Source organism: Streptopelia decaocto (genome assembly GCF_964273445.1).
Source record: "Streptopelia decaocto genome assembly, chromosome: Z".
NCBI classification, from domain to species: Eukaryota; Metazoa; Chordata; class Aves; order Columbiformes; family Columbidae; genus Streptopelia; species Streptopelia decaocto.
Genome location: NC_138657.1, coordinates 49,979,178 through 50,003,942, shown reverse-complemented (window position 1 = coordinate 50,003,942; position 24,765 = coordinate 49,979,178). Strand labels below are relative to the sequence as shown.

General features: G+C 38.9%; 1 protein-coding gene across 1 annotated transcript; it reads right to left on the bottom strand.

The window, feature by feature from the left end:
- Window positions 1-2,444: 2,444 nt before the first annotated feature.
- Window positions 2,445-24,128, bottom strand: ZNF475 (zinc finger protein 475; the record flags this gene model as incomplete). The annotated part of the gene is made up of 4 exons (XM_082074182.1): window positions 2,445-2,553; window positions 12,466-12,619; window positions 15,989-16,169; window positions 23,424-24,128. 4 exons carry the CDS (start codon window positions 24,126-24,128, stop codon window positions 2,445-2,447), a joined length of 1,149 nt encoding a protein of 382 aa, XP_081930308.1.
- Between the last annotated feature and the right edge of the window lie 637 nt (window positions 24,129-24,765).

Here is a 24,765-nt window from a genome sequence, read left to right as displayed (position 1 = left end):
TACGAGGAGACTTGACCTTAGAGTCAGACTGAGCTTTTTGAAGGAAGCTGATTAATTGCAGATAGAGCAAACCTTTTGAAACCTTAGCCAGATGAGAATATTTACTTCAAGTGACTCACATGTAAAACCTGCTTAGAACAGCATTTCAGGAGAAATCTCTGACCAGACCTCACTCTGTCAACTTACAGAAATAAAGAAAATATCTGAGGTGTGTTTCTAGATGTAATCTGCTCTCAGCAACTGCAAGACTCTCTGTTAAACCTGAGATGTATGTAATAGTACTTGGTAAATCCCAAAGACACAAAAAAGGATCCAGAGATGGAAAGAATGCCAGACTCTCACACATGGAATTTGCATTATTTTAGTGAATCAAATCACCTTCAGTGCTGAGACTTATTTTTCCATGCAAGTTAGAGCTATAAACGACTGAATCATAATAATGCTATTGGACGCCAAGAGTTTCATGATTTCAAATTACGACAAGTGCTTCTATTGCCACCTGCTGGGCTTTGTCGACCCACGAGCAAACAAGGCAAATCAACGTCTTTCACAAATGTGCATTGTTTTTCAAATTCTCCTTGCAAATACAGAGTGGTCAATCATTTAAAGTTGAATGAAGAGACAGAGTCACAGAAATAATAAAAAAACAAGCCCATCAACGTTAATGGCTCCAACAGATGACTACTCAGTATTTTACACTTTGCCTAATCCCCAAATATCAAGTCCTCTTCACAAAACTCACTATTTTTTCTTTTTTTTTTTTTTTTTTTTGTAAAATATAAGTAAATACATTTTTAATGGGCATGCTTGGCAACTATTACCACATGGGAAAGTGTCTGTCTACAAGAAGGGACAAAATATATTTAACATACTGAATAGTGGGGTGTCCTTGCAAGATCTAATGGTACAAAGATAGGGTAACAACAAGTACCTGAATCTTTTTTTTCTAGAATAATTGACACCTCCTCTACACTGAATATTTTAATCACTTCTGTAGTTATACAACTACTGTAGAGTGTTGTGCATGCTACTGTGAGGTTGTATCAGTTTTAAACTGTAATCAGCTGCGTCACAGAATCACAGAATGTTAGGGACTGGAAGGGACCTCGGAAGATCATCTAGTCCAATCCCCCTGCCAGAGCAGGAACACCCAGATGAAGTTACACAGGAATGTGTCCAGGCGGGTTTTGAATGTCTCCAGAGAAGGAGACTCCACAATCTCCTTGGGCAGCCTGTTCCAGTGTTCTGTCACCCTCACTGTGAAAAAGTTTCTTCTTGAATTTAAGCGAAACCTCTTGTGTTCCTGTTTGAACCCACTGCCCTTTGTCTTATCATTGGCTGTCACTGAGAAGAGCCTGGCTCCATCCTCGTGACACTCACCCTTTATATATTTATAAACATTAATGAGGTCACCCCTCAGTCTTCTCTTCTCCAAGCTAAAGAGACCCAGCTCAGCCTTTCCTCATAAGGGAGATACTCTACTCATCTTTGTTGCCCTGCGCTGGACTCTCTCCAGCAGTTCCCCTGTCCTTCTTGAAATGAGGGGCCCAGAACTGGATACAATATTCCAGATGCGATGTGTCAATACAGTTATCATTTAGTACTGTTGTACGCAATGACAATGACAAGATGATGAAACAAACCTGGTGTAGATGTAAGTGATGGCCAAAACTGATAAGAAGCTTGCAGCAAAACAAACTACTTTCTAAACACCTTTTCTCTCTTTAGATTCAGAGAAATCATGAGAGTGGAAACTTGCAAGAAACTGCTGCCTATGGGACTTTGCCATTAAAGTGTCACATGTTCAGTAATAATAATATTTCTTCTTCCACAAAAATAGCTTTTAATAAACAAGTGAAATTAAACCTAAGGAGACAATATATTTGAGGAGTTTTTTAATCTGAAAATTATTTGGATGAGAGAAAAAATAAGGTAGAAAAAGATATTTTTGAAACTCAAACTCCAATTTATAGAAATGGTTTGGTCCTAACATTTTTTATCCTAAACTGACTTTGTTCCCTTCACCATTATACTTTCAAACAAGGACAAAAAAATCAATTTCCTAAAACTATAATAGCAAAAGATCCAACTTTAAAAATGCTCAGGTTTTATTAGTGTAACTGCTTTGTTTCTCCCACCCCCTTCCAGGTCAGAGGATTTACAGATGTTTAAACTAAGATTTTCTGTGAAAACGTGTAACTGAAAAAATGTTTCACACATATATATTTAGCATTCTTTGAAGAGTTCTAGCTTGCTATTGGTTCTAGACTTAAGGTGATGCACATTGAGAAATGCAATGTGAGTGAAAATACCTTAGGTATTTTTGAAGGAGTTCAAGCAGGCACACTTCAGAAACTAAGAGCAAGGAATGTCATACATGCTGCAAAATCTATACTAGCCTATTCGGACCATCATGGTTAGACTGCTTTCGAGGTCAGGTCTTGCTATGTTGAAACTAGCTGGACTTTTGCATGCGATGCTGCAGACTGTAGCGTAGCCATGTTGTTGGTTAGCTTCAGAAAGTCCCAAACCTCTTCACTGGCCCAAGTACAACTGAACAGAAACATCTGTATAACCACAATGTAGAAATGCAGTGGATATGTACTCGAACTCTGCTCTCAACGACTGCCATCCTCTTCCTGCTCTGTTCTTTATTCATGACAAACATCTTCTTTGCATTTAAGACCACCATTCCAAATGCCAGCTGAGCTAGGTTTTAGTGATAGCTTTTACTAATGAGAGCAGCAAAGCTTTGCCATTCCTTCACGCTGTTTTTTTCAATAAAAAATATCTCTCAATGGTTCTGTAAGGGCTGGTTCATTTTACTGGTATGATACTGCAGGTTTTGCATGACAAGAAATAGCTATTTCATATGTTTTTTTAAAACTACTTAGCTGTGTCCATGTAATTGTACTATGCATAGTTTTCTACTCAATTTTATTTTAATGAATTGAAATACATGATGGAAAGTAAATTTGAAAAGAAAATATGAAAATCTGTACCATAAGTGAGCCAACCAAGTCATTAGCAAAACAACCTTCTTAAAAGAGAAGCGTTGTGATCAGGTTTAGGACATGCAAACAACTGCAAGACTCAAATGGTGGACGATGCAGACACATGGAAGCTATAAGCTGGACTAAGGAAAGTCTCAAGAAGCAGAGAAAACAGAAAAAAAGGCTGCTTTGTGTTAAACTTTGGCTTCAGATAACTATGAGTTTATCTTTCTCTATACCTCAGGCTAGAATGCTGGAATTGTGTTATAAAGAAGTGCCAGCTATTAAGGATAAGAATCCTTCTGCTTGAGCTTTTCAGAGTGCTCTGAAACTCCTAGGATCACCTGGAATGTGATGCATGCACCCCAGACATGGGAATTACCACTCATGTTCCCAGTCTGAATGCCCTGACCAGGGGTCTCAGGACATGTGCTACCACCTCCGCTTCTTTGCATACAGGTTTTCCTTAGAATAGCAGAATCTACTGACCTTTGAGAGGGTCACAGTCAGGAAGAAATCTAACTGTAGTTCTGAAAAGACTCCAGAAACTTTTTCTTAGTTCTAACAAGAAACCTCAAGACATCCGTAACACCTATATCCTTGCTATGGACTCTTCTGGATAGGAGTTACCTAATATTGTCACTTATTCATTAGCAGGTCTGCAGACTTCAGCTCCTTCCTAACAGGTGACAAACCTTTGCACAAGCCAACAGCTTGCTCCACACATTTAGACAGCTTACAGTTCTCTATTTAAACACAGCTGTATCTCTTGAGGTATGTAAGCACCTATCTCCTTTGACTTCAGACTTACAGGTGAACTAGGAAGGTCTCTTACCTCCTTTGAAAAGAAACTGGCTGTGCAGATCACCTCATACCGTAGTCATATTTTTACCAACTGGCTGGGGCTAGTCTCTCTGGCATTTGTGTCAGCTTTGCAGACCATAACATATGAAAAACACTAGAGGACCCACAGATACTTTCCATTCACTGTTTCAGAAAAGCTGAGTTAAGCTGCCCTGGATGTCCTCCCTTGTCTTTTCGGAAGTGTAAGTTTTGATAAACCAAATATTCCACAGAATGTACTAGGCATTTCTAGTGCCACATCAGTGAGGAATTTGGTATCTAGTCATTTATGTTACCTAAATGAGATGAGTTTGTAAAACCTGCACAGGTTCCTGGGCGTCGAGGTTAAGTATATAGAACTGGAATTCTGTGATTATAAGTGATTATTTCTACTCTTGAACTTGGTTTGTTTCTTAAAAATTCAGAACTGAAATACAATATGCATGACAGATCAAACAGACTGTCCTCCCTTCAATAAGCTGAACTGATGAAGCCACAACTGTGTTTTTCAAGTTTCATGTTCTTTTTAAATCTTATCTTCCCAGTGATACAATGTAAATATTACATATTAAGGGATTGAAACCACTCCATGTGGCTCTATTACTTAAGTGCCTCCAGCTATTACTTCGTAACATGGACTGTGCAATGTGATCTGTGTTTCTGACTCTTACTTCTTCCATGCTGCACATGTTTTGCAATCTCATGGCAATATATTGAGAAGTGTAACTTCTCCAGGAGGTATCTAGGGAGGATACCTCTGTTCAAATGCAATAAATAGGCTAAATGGTGGAGGAGGGGATGCAGGGGAGAAAACAACTACAGGCAAGGCCAAGGTGACATTTTTACAGCATTCTTTTGTATTCACCTGAGTGTGGGCTGCATGGGACCCATGTGATTCTCTTTTATCTGTAAATTATCCATTGTTCAATGGACTACATCACTACTGAGGTCTGACTCCATAGTGTGTGCTCTGACCTTGCTTCTGAAATAACCTGCCTGCCTCCTAGACAGTAACAAATCCAGTACTGTGCAAAGAAGAGTAGACTGGAGAAGGTGGTCTTGGAAATCTGTTTTTATCACAAGCTACATCTAGTGTCTCCCTTTTTTTCCCCATCTTTCCATCATTTAAGCCTGGTATAAATAGACGGTAATAAATATAACTTGTTTTGAATTGAGTGTATTAGAAAAATAAAGTTTGAAACGAACCTGAAAGAGCCAGTTTTCTAACCATTTATATTTACAAGTTCTGTGAGTTGACCTAGGTAAATCTTTCTCCCCTTAAGGCACCAGGGAAAGCAAGGAAGGCAAAACACTTACTTGGTTTGAAATCAGTCTCCTTTTTCTGACCAGACTGGCAGCTTATCTTTCATTTGAGACTATCTCAAAATTTTGTAGCCAGAGATGTCTCTCACTGATGCTCTAAAGAACTTCTTATACCAATCTGACTTTGCAGTCTGAGTCAGCTTCCAAATCCAGGTACAAATCCTACACCACATCAACTGCTCTAGCCTTCAGAAACAGATTTCTCTTGTTTACTTGTTTGACGATTTCTACGTTCTCGGAGAGATGGGGCTACTGAAAATGCAAAGACTTTTAAAAGATATGCATCTTTCAGTTTCTACTTTTTAATTGCTACCTTTGAAGTCTTAGCTACCTAATTCAGAGATATCATTGCCTACTTGTAATGTATTTCTTGGACTTCCATTTTTTGTCCTGAAAATTCTCTATAATCTGGAAGAGTCTTCTAGTCCAGTGTTCCACAGACTATAGTGTAACACAAGGCTGGTCTGAATTTGTTCATATTAGACTTAAGCAAAATTAAAACAAACAGAAAACCAAGCAAAAAAACCCAACCAAAAGCAAAAAAAAAAAATCCCAAACAAGCAAAAAACCTCCAAAAGCCCATAAAAAACCACAAAAAAACAAAAACAAACAAAACCCCACCACCAACCAAAAAAACCCCAACCCCAAAACAACAACAACAAAACACAACTCCCCCCCCCAAAAAAAAAAAAAAAACAAACAACAAACAAACAAAAAAACACCAAAACCATTAATTATTAGTTTATAAAAATACTACCACGGACAGTCCACTGCAAAACTCCATAAACTGTTGCACTGTTTCAAGGTTCTGAGTTTCTTATTCCTGAGTTTGTCTAACATCAAATTCCTACTTTGGTGATTGTTTAATCTTTTCTTCTGGAAATAAAGCTCTGTAACCTGGATTTGTACAGGTCATGAGTGAGGTACATCCTAATATTTTTTTGAAAAGGTAAGTAGGCTGAGTTCCTGGATTCTGCCTTGTCAGGTAGATTTTCCAGTTTTATAATCATGGCTGTCTTCTCAACTCTGTGCAGATTATAACAATATTTCTTGAATTGCAAATGCCAGAAGCTTTCTAAGTAATATAGATTTAGGATGAGTCCCTAACCCTTGCATGCCCTAGAGTCAGAAATACTCTGCGTTTGTCAGTTATGATATTGATGGAGGATCAAGTGAGTAACAGCATGCAAGAATGTAGACAGACCCTCAGGCAATTTCTTGGAGGGTTTTCTAGGCTTCCTAGTGGACCACATGGCCCCGATGAATCCTGCTTTTGCATGACCTACTGTCCTGCTGAATGTGGCATTTGTCCAGATGCAGCAAACTCATTTGAACTCACTTTGGTTGACACAATTCAGAAATACAGAATTCAGGAAACCCTATCCCACTGACAGTGAAGAAAACTGACAAGCTGGGTAGAGAGGAGCCCTGAAAAAAACATTAATTCAGACAAAAGCCACCCTAGAACTCTTTCTGTGTGGACCAGCTCTCTGAACTGGGTAATAAAAACAAACTTAATGCTCAGTTATGGAATTCTATCGTTAAACAAATATAAGTCATGAAAGCTTGTGTGCCCTTTCAAAAAACTTCCAGGAACTAATTTGATCAAGGCATATACGTGTCAACATCTGATCAATCCCTTAGTTTTACTGGTTCCATCCTGTATGCACATGCTAGCATGGGACTTGGCTTTGTTGAGTACAGAATCAAATTTTGTGTTTACAAACCCTGAACTAAAGCTTAAGCATACAAATTTTCAATGGTCAGGAGGCAGTACTGAAAACAATTTCTATACAGTATTACATGTTTTCCAGATCTACGCCATGCAGAGAGAATACACAGATCTATGAGGGTTCTCTCTATCGTTTAGATAGAATCTGGTATTTTGACAACATTTGCATTGACAATGCTTTTGTTTCTCAAGCTGTGGTCTACTAAGTGTTGTTAGTCTTTGAGAAAAAGAGTCCATGAAAACAGTTTTGTTAAGACTTGCTAGGCATTTTTTGCTACTGCTCTTAAAGATGTGGGACCTTTTAAAGTGTGCATGGTAACTAAAGGACCATGACATTCTCAGCTTGCCAAACTATACCACTTTACATCTCATACTTATCTGCAGTTGTGGGTTCTTTCATTAATGTCCAGTTTTTGAAGTGTGCGGTTAAACTCATCTAGCTTGACTATGATTTTCAGGATTGCTTTTCTAAAATGTCTAATTTTTTAATCAGAACTGGTAGGTACAATTGGCTGAACTCAAATGTCAGCCAGTCATTTTAATTATAGTCTGAAAGTGGATGCTCATTTGTTTAATGTGATTGAACTTTGCTTGCCAATTCACGTTCTGATTTTCTGTATATTTTGTCTAGGAATAGTTTTAGTTGCTATCACCACGTTTATGGCAAACAAGATAAAATGTCATTGTTTTTGAAGTACAGGAAAACATTTTTCAGCTCTTTAGATGTGTTGTGCCAGTAGGAAACATGGAATTGAGCTGGAAATCACTGTGAGCCAATGGTGGATGAGACAAGGTTAAGTGACAAGTCACTGAAGTATGAAAACAAAGGAAGCAAAGTAGCTCAATTTCTCATTTCCTTTTCCGCTTCTGCAAAAGAAGTCAGAATGATAAATGCCAAGCAATAATGAAAAATGCTCATAAGATCTCATTTTAACTCTGTTGAGAGCAAGCTGTGAAGGCACTATCAGTGCTCCTTCCAGTGAAAAAATCTTGCCACCGAATTCACTATCATTGAAACAAGCTAACACCAGAGCTGGTAAACTCAGCAGAAAAGCTCAGAGTAACCTGAAGATGTGACAGTGATATCCTGTCAGAGTCTGAAATGGGACAATACGCACTCCCGTGAGAGTATTTTTTATATTTCTACATATTTTGAAAATCATTGTGTCAGGGATGTTATGGAAGGAAGAGGATGTTACAGCTTCTGAGATCCTCTGAGGGCTATTGCCTCCTGCTGAATTCCTGCATGCTCTGGTCTCACCATCAGTCCTCACAGCACAAAGTTGACTTGCCTCTGTGAGTGGTAAGGCTCACTGTTTCACAGATCCTGTGTTACATTCAGAGCTCAGCAGCAACAACCTATAAGCAGAGACAACTCTTAATTTGCCAAATCCTCTAATGTGGAAACCATACTAGAGGGTTATGGCTTCAGGAGTTCCCATACAGTGGTATTTCTGGACAAGACACAATAGTACATTAAAAGTACAGTTAATATCAGGACTTTTGTGATTGTTTATAAACTCTCTGCACAGTTCATCAGGCAGATTTTATTACTTTTGGAGATAATAATCCAAAAAAGAAAAAATAAACAAGAGCAGACCTGACAACAAAACACACAAAAACTGTTCTGGGTGAAATTTCTGACAGATCTAAAATCATAAGGATGTTGAGTCCAACTTTCAGAATGACACAGGGACTCTGACATCTGAAGCCCACCAGAAGGCAGGGCAAAATTTTTAATTCAAAAAACTGCAGTGATTGTGCTTAGTTTCTTTCAAACATGTTTCTGCTCTTGAAGTGACTGTAAAGAAGCTTGATGACTCTTTATTGCATAAGAACCTGGTTGGATGGCTGGGCTCACAGAGCTGGCATGAATGAAGTCAAATCTTGTTGGCAGTTGATCACAAGTGGTGTTCCCCAGGATTCAGTCTTGGGGACAGTTCTGTTTAATCTCTTTACCAATGATCTGGATGAGGGGGGTGAGTGCACCCTCCGTAAGTTTGCAGATGACACCAAATGGGGCAGGACTGTTGATCTGCTTGAGGGTAGGAAGGCTATACAAAGGCATCTAGATGAGCTAGATCAGTGGGTTGAGGCCAATTGTGTGAGGTTCAACAAGGCCAAGTGCCAGGTCCCGCTCTTGGGTCACAACAACCACATGTGATGCTACAGACTTGGGGAAGAGTGGCTGGAAAGCTGCTTGCTGGGAAGGAACCTGGGAGTGTTGGTCAACAGCCAGCTGAATAGGAGTCAACAGTGTGCCCAGGTGGCCAAGAAGGTCAACAGCATCCTGGCTTGTATCAATAATAGTATGGCCAGTAGGGCTAGGCAAGTGATCATCCCCTTCTACTCGACACTGGTGAGGGCCTACCTTAAATTGTGTTTTCAGTTTTGGGCCCCACACTACAGGAAAGCCATTGAGGTGCTGGAGGGTGTACAGAGAAGGGAAACAAAAGTGGTGAGGGATCTGGAGCACCAGTCTTATGAGAAATGGCTGAGGGAGATGGAGTTGTCTAGCCTTGAGGAAAAGGAGGCTGTCTACAACTACCTGAAAGCAGGTTGTAGCATGAAGGGTGTTGGTCTCTTCTCCCAAGTAGCAAGTGATAGAATGAGAGGAAATGGCCTCAAGTTGTACCAGGGGAGGTTTAGATTGGATATTAGGAAACATTTCTTCATGGAAAGGGTTGTGAAGCAGTGGAACAGGCTGCCCAGGGAAATGGTTGAATCGCCATCCCTGGAGTTGTTTAAAAGTTGTGCAGGTGAGGTTCTTGGGGACACAGTTTATTGACAGTGTGAGGTTAACCATTGGACTCAATGATCTTGAGGGTTTTTTCCAACTAAAGTGATTCTATGTAGCTTAGCAAGTCTGACAAACAGAAGAGAGGTCCTAGAAGAGGAAGAGGGAACACAAATGAGAGATTGCATGACATACATAATCCTCCAGTTACCAAGCTGTTTTTCAGTGGGCCGTACCTACTGTGAATTACAAGAGTCTCCAGGGTCTTGCAGTGTATGTTGCCTGCCAGCAGTTCCTAGGAGACAGACTAGCAATCACAGACCGGTGGCTCTGTTGTTCTTTCTTCAGGCCACATGCCTTCTCCCAGGCAAAAGAAGGAGGGATGGCACCAGTCCAGGTCCATCAGTGAGTCTCCTTACACTGACAAGGACAGATCTGTAGGATTTACATAGCTTTGCACAGTAGAACAGAAAGTGAACCTTCGCCTTCTGAGAATATCTGTCTTCAGGCAATACAATTCTCATTCTGAACATGAAAGGGCTTCTGAGGTCCTATTGATTGTTTTGGAAATTATTTTCACCAAAGAATGCTCGTACCTCTCCCAGTCTGAATTAACAGCCCAACAGGGCTGGAGCCAGGAGTGTTCCTCTAATAGCAGAACAATGATATTACTTCGTATTTCACTTATGCTACAAATCACAGAGCTTGATAGCTTGGAAAAAGAAAAGTTGCTGGTAACTGTATTTTGTTTTAGTGTGTATGAAGACATCCACTTAATCTGATTTGTAAGTACAATAGTAAGTGTGAATGCTCTGAGAAAAGTTACATTGGTCACAATACAAAACAGCCCATTTCAGGGCCTTAAGTCTGAAAGTGGAAACATACATTGAGGTACAGTTTCTTTTGTGGTACCAGGAAGTCTATATTGCTGGTTAAAAGCTTGTATTAGATTTTTTTCATACCTTTTGAATAACCTTACTGGCTACTTAATAAAACACTTCAGAGTAAATAAAGTAATAATAAAAAGTGCTCTCTGCTGTACCTTGTTAAAGGGAGTATTACTTCTTTCCTATGTTAAATCTATTCACTGACGTGTTTTGGCACTGATTCTGCTATGTAAAATAATAGCATTTTTCAAAATAGCACATTCAAACACATTCCCTACTGTTTTCTTGTAAGACACCTACCCTTCTTGCCCATACTGGCACTCTGTTTTGGTCACATTTGGCGCAGAGGGCAGGATGGTATTTTATTCCGAACATCTGACACACCGTGCTTGTTTTGGCATGACATAAAAATGTGTTTTCTGTTACCAAGTTCATGACAAAGATGTGCTCTGCTAACTTATAAAATTTTTGGCACAATCACTTTATTGAGCTAAGGACAAATCACATGGTCAGTATCATTCTTAAGCATGAAATGCTCCAAGAAGAGTGCACTTCTGGGGTGTTTTCTAAAACCAGCTCATCTTTGCTTCCATCCCATGACTTTATATGGGGATATTTCACCTGTAGCAGTCCAGGGCTTTGTGAGATGCACTCTCCCATAAGGATGTGAACACTTGAGTGCTCTGTGGATTTAAACTCTGAGTATCAGACAATGAATAGTCTTGTGCTAAAGATGGACAAGGAGACACATGCACACTCACAAATTCAACAAACAAACAAACAAATGAACAAACAACAACAAACAACAAAAAACCCCAAACCAACCAACCAACCAAAACAAAACAAAAAAACAAAGAAAACACGAAACCACAAAAAAGACCCCAAACAAAACCAACCAACCGAAAACAAAAACACAAAAAACCCAAACCCAAACAAACCTGAAACAACAAACCCAAAGGAGCTATTTGGTTTCTCTGATTAGTCAGGTTCAGTTAGAGGTCATTACACTAACTAGACAAGTCTTTGATACAGGAGAAACAAAATTCCTCAATAATTACTTTTCCTGATTAACACTCCTGGTTTGCTTTCACTGAGATTCAGTTAGTGCCTCCTCATTTAAATGCTCATTTCCTAAATGGTGTCTGAAGCTTCAGTTTCTGGAATATATCCACTGAGCAAGGGATATGCAGACAAGGTTGCTCCTGACATTAGACCATCTCTCCCAGTCACACAGATCTGTTAAAAAGCAAGACCATAGGGCGGATCCCTGTGGGATTCCCCTTTGGTGATCTCTGCAGTGGAAGATCTCTAACAACTGTGACCTATTTTTTTCTGTTCTTCGCTGAAGACAAAATAACAAACATACCATGGAAAAAGAATGCTGAAGGCACAACTTCTTTCAAAGGTCCAGTTAGCTAAATCTGAAAGGCTGTGAAAGGAATGGGACTGAAGAACATCCCCCATTTGACAAATGGAGATGAGGACAGTACAGCTATTCAGCAAGCAGACTGGGAGGATTCTTCACTTGGATTCTCCTGCCCCCCAAAAGGTGCAGTCTCAAGAGAAGAAGGATGACAGTTCATGTTCCTTCCAAGTATTCTTATGTCACCCCTCTCAGACAGTGGTTTCAAGGTGAGACTACTTGAACAGTAGAAATGAGAAGGCATTTTTGCTACTGCTGGCCTAAAAAAATCACCATATTTGACCTTACACTACAGTAACAACAGCTGATTTACTCCGGAGTCTTTTGGATTACATGATCTGATGACACTTTGCAGTTTTGATGCCCATGGCTCTCCAGCTGTACTTTATTTCTCTGACAGTTTGGCTAAAAGGCATGAATGCATGTGTGTGTGTGTTCATGCACACACAGACTTTTGTGTGTGCGCATTTGTGTGTACACACATTTGTGTGTGTGAGCACACAGGCATGTGTATGTATGTGTATTACATCTGCTTCGAATATTTTGGCTTACAGGACTTCTGGTGGACGATCAGCCTCTCTGGAAGAAAAGTACGCCCACAAATATCACATGGAACTAGCTGGTTCTGGGCGCTGATCCAGGCAGCCTCATTTAAAGAATCAAGATCATAGAAACCTTTGGCTGGAAAATTAAAAAAAGAAAGTATCAGCTTTCATTCTGGAGACCCACATTCAACTCTTTATGGAAAATATTTTCAGGAAATACCTGTTGACTGAGCCTTTCAGTTTAACCAAACCATACTGGCTTTTGCAAATGAAAAAGAAAATAAAGAAGCAAAAGAGTAAAAAATATATTAAAAAGACTCTGCTTTTTGTCCCAGGGGTTGAATTAAATTAGCTTCAAACTGAATCATTTTGTATTGTATGAGAGTACAGAGAAAATATCATGCTAAGTGTATGCATTCTCAGCTAATTATTAACATCTTTGCACACATACTATTATCAACAAATTTCCCTTTTTGGCTTTACTTCAAGTTCTCTTTGATGAGAAGGTATTATCTGACCATGTCAATGGGCAGGACTTGAGAATATGCTCTTTGTAGTGCTCTGGACAAGGATTCCAATTTTCTCCCTCATGAAGTCTGTGCAAGTTTTGCCAATAAGTGGAGTAAAGCTCAGGTAAGATTAAAACCTTAAAGAAAAAACCCTACAATTCTTTTAAGCCTCAACTTCCAGTGAGGTCATGGCTTCTATTGTCATCTAAACACTAATTCAGTCTTACCCTCGGTTATTTTCCACTGTGGGAAGAGTGATTACTCCAAAAGCTCAGGAACATTCTTCAAATATGCACATCAGATGTATTTTCAATATTTTATTTAAGTATAAAAAAATATTGTTTACTTTATTCTTGAAATGGACTTTCACAGTGTTGTTTCACACCAGTTTCCAAAAAGGCCAGGTAGGTTGCTTGATACCTCAATTTAGATCTTAAGAGTCTTCATTTGAAAAGAGTGCAGAAAAAAATCTATATGGCTTGATTTGAAGATGTATTTGCTTTATCTTTTTCAAAAGGTATGAAAACACAGAAAAAGACAATATTTTTTTAGAAGGATTTGTGCATTTAAAAATATTCCATAGTTTCTGAGATTGGCACATGTTAAAGTTCTTCATTAAAGGCCCATACACTTTTAATATGATTCATATCCAATGGTTCACATAACCACAATAAGCCTTAGATCTCTTAATAGGCCTGTTCCTAATGTTCTTTTTGTTAGAAAAGCAACCAAGTAGTGTTTCTTTTCTTGGCTGAGACAAATATCCCCTTTGCTTGCAGGAAATGAATGTGTATTTTCTGTACTTTGGAAAGTTTATTGAATAAAAAAAAAAAAAAGAGAGAGAAAGAAAGATGACTTTCTCCTTTCTCCTTGCAGGCATGTGTTAGGCATTCCACAAACAAAACACACTGTAATCAGGGCAGCGGTTGTCTTCCTGTGACACTTGAGTTTTCAGAAAAAGATTTATGTAGGTTATAAAAAGTTTTATGTAAGCAGTTAATATTTCTGAGTTTTTTTCTGAACATTGCCTGTTCCATTCAACAACAGGATAACCCCTCCTCCCTAAGCTGAGAAACTGTGAGACATACAGTATATGTATGTGGTCTCAAGGTCAGTTATAGCATTTACCAGATGATCAGGAGTAAGTCTTACAGAAAAAGAAAAACACTGAGATTATTTTCTTGAGGCCACGAGCATGAGGCAACTGCAGGGGAACAGCAGTTTTAGCTCAGGCTACAGAACTAATCAGACTTGCATCAGCAGGCATGAAGGGACAGATGCTGGAAGCAGGTCAATGTCCCCTGGGGAACTGTGGGCACACAACACCTCATAGGAGATGCACGGTGCCTGATGTGACTCATTGACTCAATGAGACAATTTTCTGATTCATATCTAGGAGCCTTCTGCTGGATTGTTCTCTCAAAGAGTGGTTGTCTTTCTGCTTCCACACCTTCAAATAAGAACAGTGTATTTCAAAATAATTTCATTTGTCCTTTTACCTCCTCCTCTTTCAGATGGAATTCTCATTTTCCCCATCTTTTTTTATCACACAACATGTAATAATTAGAAAAAGCTTAACAACAAAAAGAGCAAATCCAATGAAAATATCTTTTGAGACTATCTTTTACTGCAGCTTCAACTCTGCTTCTTGGCATCTGTTAACCAAGTCCTGATTTGATATTATCTGAGCTGCAATCATTATTATTTTGAACAGCTGGTTAGCGTTCTCAGCGAACCTGCTCTCTCCTGTGTGTGTCTTCTGGGGGCATATTTCTTTGTACTGCTGTAAACTGATCCAGTTTATGACTTTTTCATAGTGAGTTGTAGGAAAATATGTCTACTTTTCCAGACATGATGGGAAGATGTGGGAAATTATGGGATACATAAAAAATAGTGTGTGAATTAGCTGCTTGTGAGCAAGTGGTCCAAACTTGGCCCAAAGTAGCCAAAGATGATCTGGTGGGGCCAGGGAAAGCATTCAGCTGAAATGGTGAAATAAGTTTTTGTGGGAATGGAAAGTCCTGAAAGCAGCTTCCAGGCAAAGCACAGATAAGATTCCCTTTTGATCCTACCATAAACACACCCTCCTAGGATACATATGGGAGCACAGCTCAGTTGGATGCTGAGGATCATCAGTTTTTATTGATTTGAAGAAGTAAGATCTGGGCATCTTACAAAACAGAACCTACAGCACAAACCCACATAATTGGCAGAAATACAATGTTTATTTTATATTACATGTATTTTTTTTCCAATGTGTTTATAGTATAATGTCTCACAAACAAAATTTCTAGGACTCATAAATAAAAAAGGATCAACAACATTCACTGGATATTCATTGAAGAAGATACTGCATTTTTATCTATAAATATATTTTAATAAAAAAACTTATAATGTAGTATATATTATAAGTAGGTTTTAAAAATACCTTATTTTCTACCAGTCATTATGTATTTAGTATTATATTTCTTATTTTACCACAGAACTCCTATTTTTGAGGCCACTCACTTTTTACCATTGCTAAGTACTAGTGTCAGGCTTTTTTTATAACCAATGCTACAGGTATAAAACCTGTCTGAAGTGTTTATGTTGCCTAAAGGGTATTTTATTTTAGTGACTGTATGTGTCAAGTCTGCACATTATTCTTGGATGCTTCTGCTCATTTTAAAGTATGCCTTTCTACAGCACTGAAAATAGTCAAAAGGTAGTGATGTAACAGTGAAGCAGGTTCTTTACGTGTTTTGATTTGGAACATACTGATATATAAAGAGGACTGTCCCAGGAGGCATGTCCCACAAGGCAACAACTACTCTTACTTCTCACAGATGCAGTACAAAAGGAGAACAGGATACTTACTGGAAAGCTTAAAACAAGCCATGATGGCTACCTTCTCTTCACAATAAAAGGGAAAAATAAGTACTTGCAAACCTCTAAACTACTGCTTGAAATTTTTTTTTCTTCCTTCCACTTTCTTCCTTATTCGGTCTGTAGCTTACCTTGCAGGGGTCTGACTTCAGGCTTTTTGGGTTCTGGTCTTCTCAGGTGCTTGGGTAGCATTTCATTCTCCTGGTGCCATTTTTTCAGGCATTGTGGCTCATGGATACTAATAGATTTTGTTCCATACTCACGGCCACATAGGTAACAAATCACTGTTGGTGGACGTCTTACCACTTGTGCCTACAAATAAAAATCGTGATGAAGAATAAGGATTGTTTTCAACATTAATTTTGAATCTGAACAACTTTGAATTAAAACAATCACAGAGTAAGAAACTGGTTCATATGTGTGAAATCAGTGTAACTGTTTTCTATCAATTTCATTTTGTCTGGATTCAGTCTTGAAGCTTGTAAGAGATATTGGCTTATTAACTGGGCACCTGGAACAAATAGGACCCTTCTAGATACTGGGCTGAAAATCCCTGTGTCTCATCTAATTAATATTTAGGTATGTAGGTTTTATCTCTCTTATTTTCACACCATCAACTTCCTGTATTAAATGACTCCTCTGCTTGATCATGTTGATGCAGCACGGTCTCCATCTTAAATGTTGAAGCCCTTTTTTTAATCTACCAAACAGGAGCAACATGGAAAGCAGCAACATCAGCTGAACTGCTCATGTCTAGTCGTGTAGCAAAAAGACCCCATCTCCAGGAAGATTACAGGTAATGCTCTGTGTCCATCCTTAGCATCTCTCTTAAGCTGGACAGTGAGGGCAGCAGTCTCAAGCTTGTGGTTGTGGTCCCTAACCCTACGTTGCTTCTGCCACAAATCAGTTAGCTGTTGGAATTCTTGGCCTCAATGGATTAAAACTGATCCAGGATATTTCAGGATAGAGTGACAAAAAATGGAACTGTTGTTTATTTATCCAGAAGGTCTCAGTGTGAGCTTTGCCAATGACTGTAGCTAGGGCAGAACTGGCTCTAAGCAAGTCATTGTTTCTGCACTGCAGATCTGCTTTTGTTCGCAAACAGAAACAGCTTACCAGAAGAAAAAATATCCCTCAACCCCAAGCCTCATAAATACATATTCTAAGCTTGAAAAATATAGAATTACTGTGGTATTGCAGATTATGGATTTACTAGTGTTCTTAGGCACATCCTGGGCTAGGCATGGTGTCAGTACCAGCTGGACTCCAAGAGCAGTGCAAAAACATACTGCAGAGACAGCTCTTTGGGTCACACTGATGGTTCTCACAACTGCCAGCATTTCCTGCACTCCTGACTGCAGAATACGAGTAAGAGTTGAGCTGTTCCCCACCTTCCTAAAGGCAGAGGGACAGCCACGCCAGACCAAACATGGAATGCCTTTCTCACTCAAACAGGGGAGGTGGGGATTTCATTTTTTCCTCTGCTGCTGTGTAAGACAAAGCATAACCTGTTCCAGTATTTATTACTCTGTCTGTTAGACCATCAGTGTATTCAATAAATTCTGGGCAGCTCTTCTCACATTTATGCCACAGTCTGAAAATGTCATTAGTGAACAATCTGCATAAGCTTTCTTTCCTGTATCACACATGTAAACCCAATTACATGAAGAAATACTACCCTACAAGCGTATTTTTGCTGGGAAAAGTTGGACTTCATCTGGAAAGTTCTCACAGTGAATTGAAATATAACTTATGCAAAGACAGTCTTTCCAGGGACATTTTAATCCTCCTCATTTTCAAATGGAATTTCCTTAGCCATTTTTGATAACAAGGGTTGTTTTTGTTCTTCTCATTGCTTTTAAATATATGTATGTGTGTGTCTATAACCTTCTCTTCCTTTTCATATCTGAATATAGCAACAGATATTTTAAGAATGACCTCCAATTTTTCATCATTAATTTTCACCTACTTCCTTACTTCAGCTGTTGAGCTAGACCTTGTCTGATTTGGAGATAAGACTCTAGGCCCGCATACAGAGTATTTTGAAGGCAGTGTTTTTTAGTTGGTAGGCTCTGAAGAGCTTTAAATAAGGATGCCACAGTATAAACTCTTGAGGTCAAGGAGCCCATTTCACTGTGCATGCTTCTCATGGGTATGCTTACAGCGTTTTAGAAATCGTTTTCTGAAAAAAATGCTAAGTGTGAAAACATTGGGAGCACATCTACCTCTCTAGCTTTCATTAACTAGGTTCCTGCCATTCAGTAAAATAGATTATTCATTGGCCAAAAACCATGAAAAAGCAATTTGATTTACGTTTGGTTTGTAGAGACACTTTTTATACTACCAGAAGGGGGTAAAGGAATCCTAATACAAATGGAAATCACATTTAGTTAGCCTGCACTGTTACAGTCATTTCCACAGTATGGGGCAGTATAATAAAAGCAATTCTATAGCTTCAAGGAGACTTCATATGAGACAGGTGAAAAATCACTTAAACATTAAATACTCCGAATACATTTAACGGAAGTACAGAAATATCATTGTTAAAATCAAGTAGGTTTTTATCTTGTAAATATCTCCTTAGTGAACAAGGCTAGTCTGCTACCCATGACTGCTTCATTCAAATCCATTACACTTGTTCTAAAGCAGCTGTGATATCCTACATCTGCCAACAGCTGCCAGAGACCTGCAAGATAAAAGTTAGGAACCTCCATCCAGTGCAATCTGGATACATTCCCACAGTTCTGAGATGGTCTTTTTGGTAGTCTCACACAAAAACCTGAAGTCTAAATGAGTAGTACTGTGATCCTGATCTCCAAATCCTGACAGAGTGTTTATAGGTGGGGTTTGTTTTGTGATTGCTGCTAAATAGAGGATTCTGTTTTCCAAAGTTATCAGTTGGGACTTATTCATAACTAAAGCCTATTTGGTGAAAAAAATATTTAAGAGATCTGTTCAAATAGAAATGTCTGTTTTGTCACTTCCAGAATTAAAAACTGTACAGAAACAACCAGAATTAATTAAAAGGAATCAGATCACTCTAAGAATGGGATTATTTTTTCAGAAATGTAGTGAGTTTGAACCTTCACTGCACATCAAATTACATACACAAATCCACCTCTGTAAATTCACATGTTAAAATGCTGAAAAATAAAACCTGAAGGAGAATGTCCTTACAATTGGTAGTGACAGTTCTTTTGTTGCTTAACTGTGGAACTCCAGTTCTGATAAGCTTTATTTGGAATTTCTACAGCTGATGATATTTATCCTTCATTTCTTTTTCTCTTCAGAGTGTGCCTATCCTAAATGTCACATCTGGAGGCCTGCAGTTTGAAACTAAACTATTTTTGGAACCACCACAATTTTCCAACCCAAACTACTCACAGGCCAGTGGCTAAGTCTGTCTGCTCATTGCTTTGTTTTTCATTTTTAAAAAGGGTTGTAGGGAAAGTCTGTTCCTGAGGGCATGTGTTATTATAAAAGTACCTACAAATACCTAACAGCACAGTTCAGCCTTACTTCGGTGTCTCAGTATTTTCTTTTTTTCCACAAGACTGCTAAGTACGTCTGCGTGACCATGAATGAAGTTATTTAGCTCAGAGGGCTATGCAACTATGTATTTTCAATAGACCTGACATTGCTCGAGGTTAGCCGCAGGCTGTTACGATGTCACATGAGGTCAAATCCTCCCATACTGCACAAAGCTTTTAATTTCTTCTTAAGTACACCCAGTAAGACTGTCTCTCAAACTCCCTTCCATAAATATTTGTCATCCAGGACTGCATACACCCCAGCCTTTATTATTTGTTTTGTTGTCCATTTATTTTAATGGGAGGAGGGAAGGTTTCCTGCACTAGGCCAGAGCTCTTGTCATAGGTTGGAATCAGCCAAGTAAAAGAGGTTCAGGAACAGATTAGTACAAACATTTAGCAATAGGATCATGTGGTGTGAAAGCTGTCCTTCCCACATTTCCTCTGGAAAGTAAGACTCATGTGTAAGGGACAGGGACAAGCTGTGGCATGCCTCTCATGACCACCCAAAGGTGCATTTCACAGCCTTCTGGAGTGCTTTGAGCCACTGCCCTGACACAACAGCAGACTAATGCTAGGACTGCTCATATGCCTGTGTATGAAATTTCCTCGAACAGCAAGGTAATTCTGACATGTTGCAATTAAAAGTTTCACTCTACTAGAATATCCCATTTTACTCCTGATGTGCTACCTTTTAAAATAAATACATCAGTATAATGAGCATGCATTTGTGTAAAGGTAGAAAGGCAGGAAGCTCAATCATTCGCAATGAGAATGGTCAATAGATTTCATTCAAACCTTCCATTCACTGTCTATTCTCATCTAACTTTCTACATTTGCAAATATATTTGTCAGTATTCTCCTAACCAGATATTCCAAACTGCTGCACCTTCATCAGAATTACACAGCAGGTAAAAGAGTTTTCATTTTACCAGGTGACTAGATGAATTTATGGTAGAGCAAGATACAATATCAACATTTTTTTGTTACACAAGTTTTCAAGACTTATGCCATGTTAGAATGCGCTACAGTACAGTAACGGAAGATCACTGAAATCTTGTTTTTAGGTAGTTAACTTGATAAGAAGAAAACAGCAGATGGCAGCAGCAGATGCTAGTGACACATCTGATAGGATTTTAGGATCAGCGTTATCTGTCGTCAAAAAAATGGTAGCATATACCCAGAGTAAGTCATTAATACTCACATCTAGCAGACATTTTGGACAATGAAAGAACAAAAACCATATTCTGCTCTAGTGTAAGTCTGAGTTTCAGTAGCTCCAGACATCCCTTCCATTATCTGGGGTATCACAGCAGAATCTAAAACAGAATTTCTGAGCTTATGTGATCCTTGAGAGTCTCTTAAGCATAGGCTGGTTTTTGTTTTACACAGCCAGACATGATTAACTCAGATGTGTTCATGCAACCTGAGAGCAAGGACAGCTAGTGGAAGAGTTGGCTTAGAGGGGCTCTAAAGGCACTTAACACTGAATGGAGTGTTTGTCAGTAATGATACTTGACCCTGCGCTTGCTAAGGGAGAAAGAAGTCCAGGACAGAGCTACACAGGCAAAAGTGCTTGCAGTTGTAAAGTTAAAATGCCGTTCACATGGTGTACCATCAAATCGGTCAGGTCTTTTTTTTTAGAATGAGGAAAATACAGCTTTTTAATTTAGGACTTCTTTCATTGCATAAAGTAATTTGACAGTAGCATTACCGTTCTTAAATATGCTTATAGAAGGGCTGGACTTTTTTCAGTTGTTCCTTTCCTCTGATGTTTTGCTGAATCAGGACTTTAAACAGGTATTTAAATAATTAATTGTAACAGAGATAAGGTGTGCTAAGTGAGACAGGGACTGCCTCAAATGCTTTCTTGCCAGGAACAAAGCAGATTGCCATTTCACTCCAATAGTGGTATTTTTTTTTTTTTTTTTAGCAGAATTAATAAGCAGCTGAGTAACTGGTAAGGTGAGGAAAATTAAAACCATATGTTGGAAAAATACAAAGACTGCGAAGGAGACCCAGACCATGTCCCTGTTCATAGCAAATCCGCAGTCCTTCCCTGAGCTTAGTGCTTTTCAATATCCTTCAATGTGCAGACCTTTCAAAAATTTAAACAAGAGGTGGAGACCCTCAGACAGAGAATTTAAACCTATGGAAAAGAGGCTTCCTTCGACCATGTCTTTAAGAAGCATTCTGCCAGTCCTTCATGGCCCTGGGATCACAGGCAATTTCTTTCACTCTTTCCATTCTTATCTCTGCCTTTTTAGTGCACCACTGTTCAAAAGGATGCCTCTAAAAATAATAAAATAAAGAACTTCAGAGAAGTAAAACCCATCATCCCTTCCTGAAAGTTGTCACTAATAATGAAGTCATTCAGACTTAATTACAAACTGCAGGCTGTAGAGACTCATTAGTTCTGCTGTAACTGATGAAAGCAAATGAGGAAACCTGTTGTTCACACAGAAGAACAGATTTGAACACAATTCATTCTGGCTCTGGCAGAACTCACAGAAGTAAAAAGTGGTAATAATGTTGTTAAACAAGTCAGCAGATGTGACTGAATCCACACAGGGATCAGATATGTTGTGCAAGAGGGAAACATTTTTAGAGTCACTCTCCATGCCAAACTCCAAACTGCACTTTAAACTTGTTTGGTTTTTTTTTTTATGACATTGTAACTAGGAACATTTACCCCCCAGCCTCTTTTTTTTTTCTTTTTTTTTTTTTTTTTTGAACATACAGAATTATGTGTGGTGGACAAAAATCTCTGCTTCACACCCATGACTTTCATTGAACAAACACCTTTTGAGCAACACCTTTTCTTTGGTAAATAGTACAATGTAGTGTACAACAAGAACATCTCCTTTCCCACAACAATAGATGCACCTATGCAGCACTTTGAACTGTTTGTGGGTTATTTGAAATTTGCTGATAAAAGACCTGAGGAGTGGACCTAATTTGCCAGTATCTATCGATTAGTAGCCTCAAATAATATAATATAAAGAGGCCTCACATTGTCTTGTCATGTTTGTTAGCATAATGCTATTACCTCCATTTATTCAGCAGCTGAAAAACTGAAATACAGCATGCTTTGACTTTCAAAACATTTTAGAAATGCTCTGCATAGCGTTGCATTCCTTTGGTGACTGAGGAAGTTAAATTCCATTTTTAAAAGTAGGCTAGGCTATCAGGAGTCCAGCCACCACTGGTGAAAAGATAAAAAAAAAAAAAGAAAAAAAAACAAACAAAAAACCCAAAACCAAAACCAAAACCAAAACCAAAACCAAACAAAACAAAACAAAACAAAACAAAAACAAAAACAAACAAACAAAAAAACCAACAGCCTTGCCTTTTATTTCAGACACTGGGCCTAAATTTAGACATCTATCTTTTTACAAAACTTCTGGCCAAAAGACAGCTTGTGCAAAAACAAATGCAGAAAAACACATGCCATTTTCCAAAACTTTGTGTAGCTATTGGATAATGTGAATCAGCTTCTTTATTCCAGGATCTTGAATCAAATTCAGTGGAAATAAATGTGCAGTCTTGTTTACTTTGTTGATGTTATACTCCAAGTTGCTGCCTTTGAATATGTAGTCCTCAGTAAACTTGTGTTCCATGCCAGAGTTAAGAATAACGATAAAAAGTGAAAATCATTGGAAACACTGTATTTCAAGTTAACTAAACAAAAATACCTAATACATGCTAAGATACATAACATCTGAAGTTTGCCTAAGCTGCTTGATAGAATCTCCTAGGGAACTATAGCACACAATGGTCCCTTTTGGGGACAGAACTCTCATGGGACCACAGAGTATGAAAACCCAACCACTTCCTTTCAACAGGAAAATCAAAAGATACAGGAATAAGAAGTTTCCCTGACTCACACTGTATTGTCCTTTACCTACAATTCAGCAAAGAAACTTTCACATGGAGGAAAGCAATTTTAAATTTGATGAGAACCCAGCCTCCTCTGGAGTGCCTAGAATTGAAATGCATCCACACCCTTTTGTACAGCACATGGTTACCACTTTACCTTGTCTAACACGGCTCGTGTAGTTTGGCTCTTTTTCTGACGAGTCTTGGATGGATCATCACTTGCTGAGCCTGACCCAGAGCTTGGGCCTTTACCAGGTTTATGGGGGTTAAAGCTTGACAGCCCCACATTACTGCTACCACCTTTGCAGCTCCTTTGGTGCACAATGAGACGGTCAGGAAGAAAGGTTCGGCCACAGTTTTCACAGGGCAGGAGCTGGGCTTGAGCGCTGTGATAAGCTGCCTCATTTTCAGCTGAAAGCATACAGGAACCACCAGTAGGGGCCTCAGGTTTCCTGGGCTCTGGTCTTCTGAGATGCCTTGGTAGCTGACTGTTTTCAACACGCCACTTCTCTAGGCACTGGGGTTCATGTATAGAAATAGACTGTGACCCAAATTCTCTGCCACAGATGTAGCACACCATGAAGCCAGGTCTCCTTGGTGGGATGACGGGCCTATTCAGTGGTGTCTGAGACATGTTTGAAGAATCTGACCGTTTTGATATTAGTACAGTGCCTGGTCGCCTTCTGTGGGGTCTTTCTTCTAGATGTACTATTTCGGGCAAAGTTCTGGGAAGATCTGACACATTAGATGGTGAAACCTGCTCTGAAAGCAAGATGCTAGAGACACTAGCAGGGGTTTCTCTGGCACTTGGTAGAGTGTTACAGGCTTTGTTCACATTCTTTTTCTTGATATTCATTTCCATGAAGGGTACAACATTTCAAGAAACATCTCTCTCTCCTACACATAAAGGGCTTGGGAAAGTCTGTTATTCAGCATGATGCTCCATCTTCTTAATTCAGTTTCATGGGCTGGAATATACTAGGGACTTCAAAGCTGAAAAACTGCACCTAATGGTGATTTCAGTAGGGAAAGAGGGTTTCTGCGTGTTCTTCTTTGGCCTTTTGGTTTTACATGATCCTGAAACAAATTAAGTCAGTATTTATTATTAAACACCATCTCTCTTGCTAAGGTTACAACAAGGTTTTTTTTATCACAAGGATGAGTTACCTTACCACTCTGTTATATTTTTAAATACCAGACAAATAACATGAAATATATCCTACCCCTAATGTTCAGCTGAACAATGTAAATCTGTATGTAAATGTAAAAAATGTAAAAAGTCACTCCCACCTCTGAACCCAAGGGCTGAATTTTACTACACCCAAGGGTGAGGACACAGTTTTGTCATTAGCCTTGAGACAACAAACTTAAATTTTGCCTGAGAAGTGTTGAGATGCTTCTAGTCTTTCATGAATATTCTAGGCAATACCTTAAGGACATGGGCAACAGAGAAAAAACAAGGTGTCACCAGGTTCACAGGATTAGTCATCCTCTTGCCA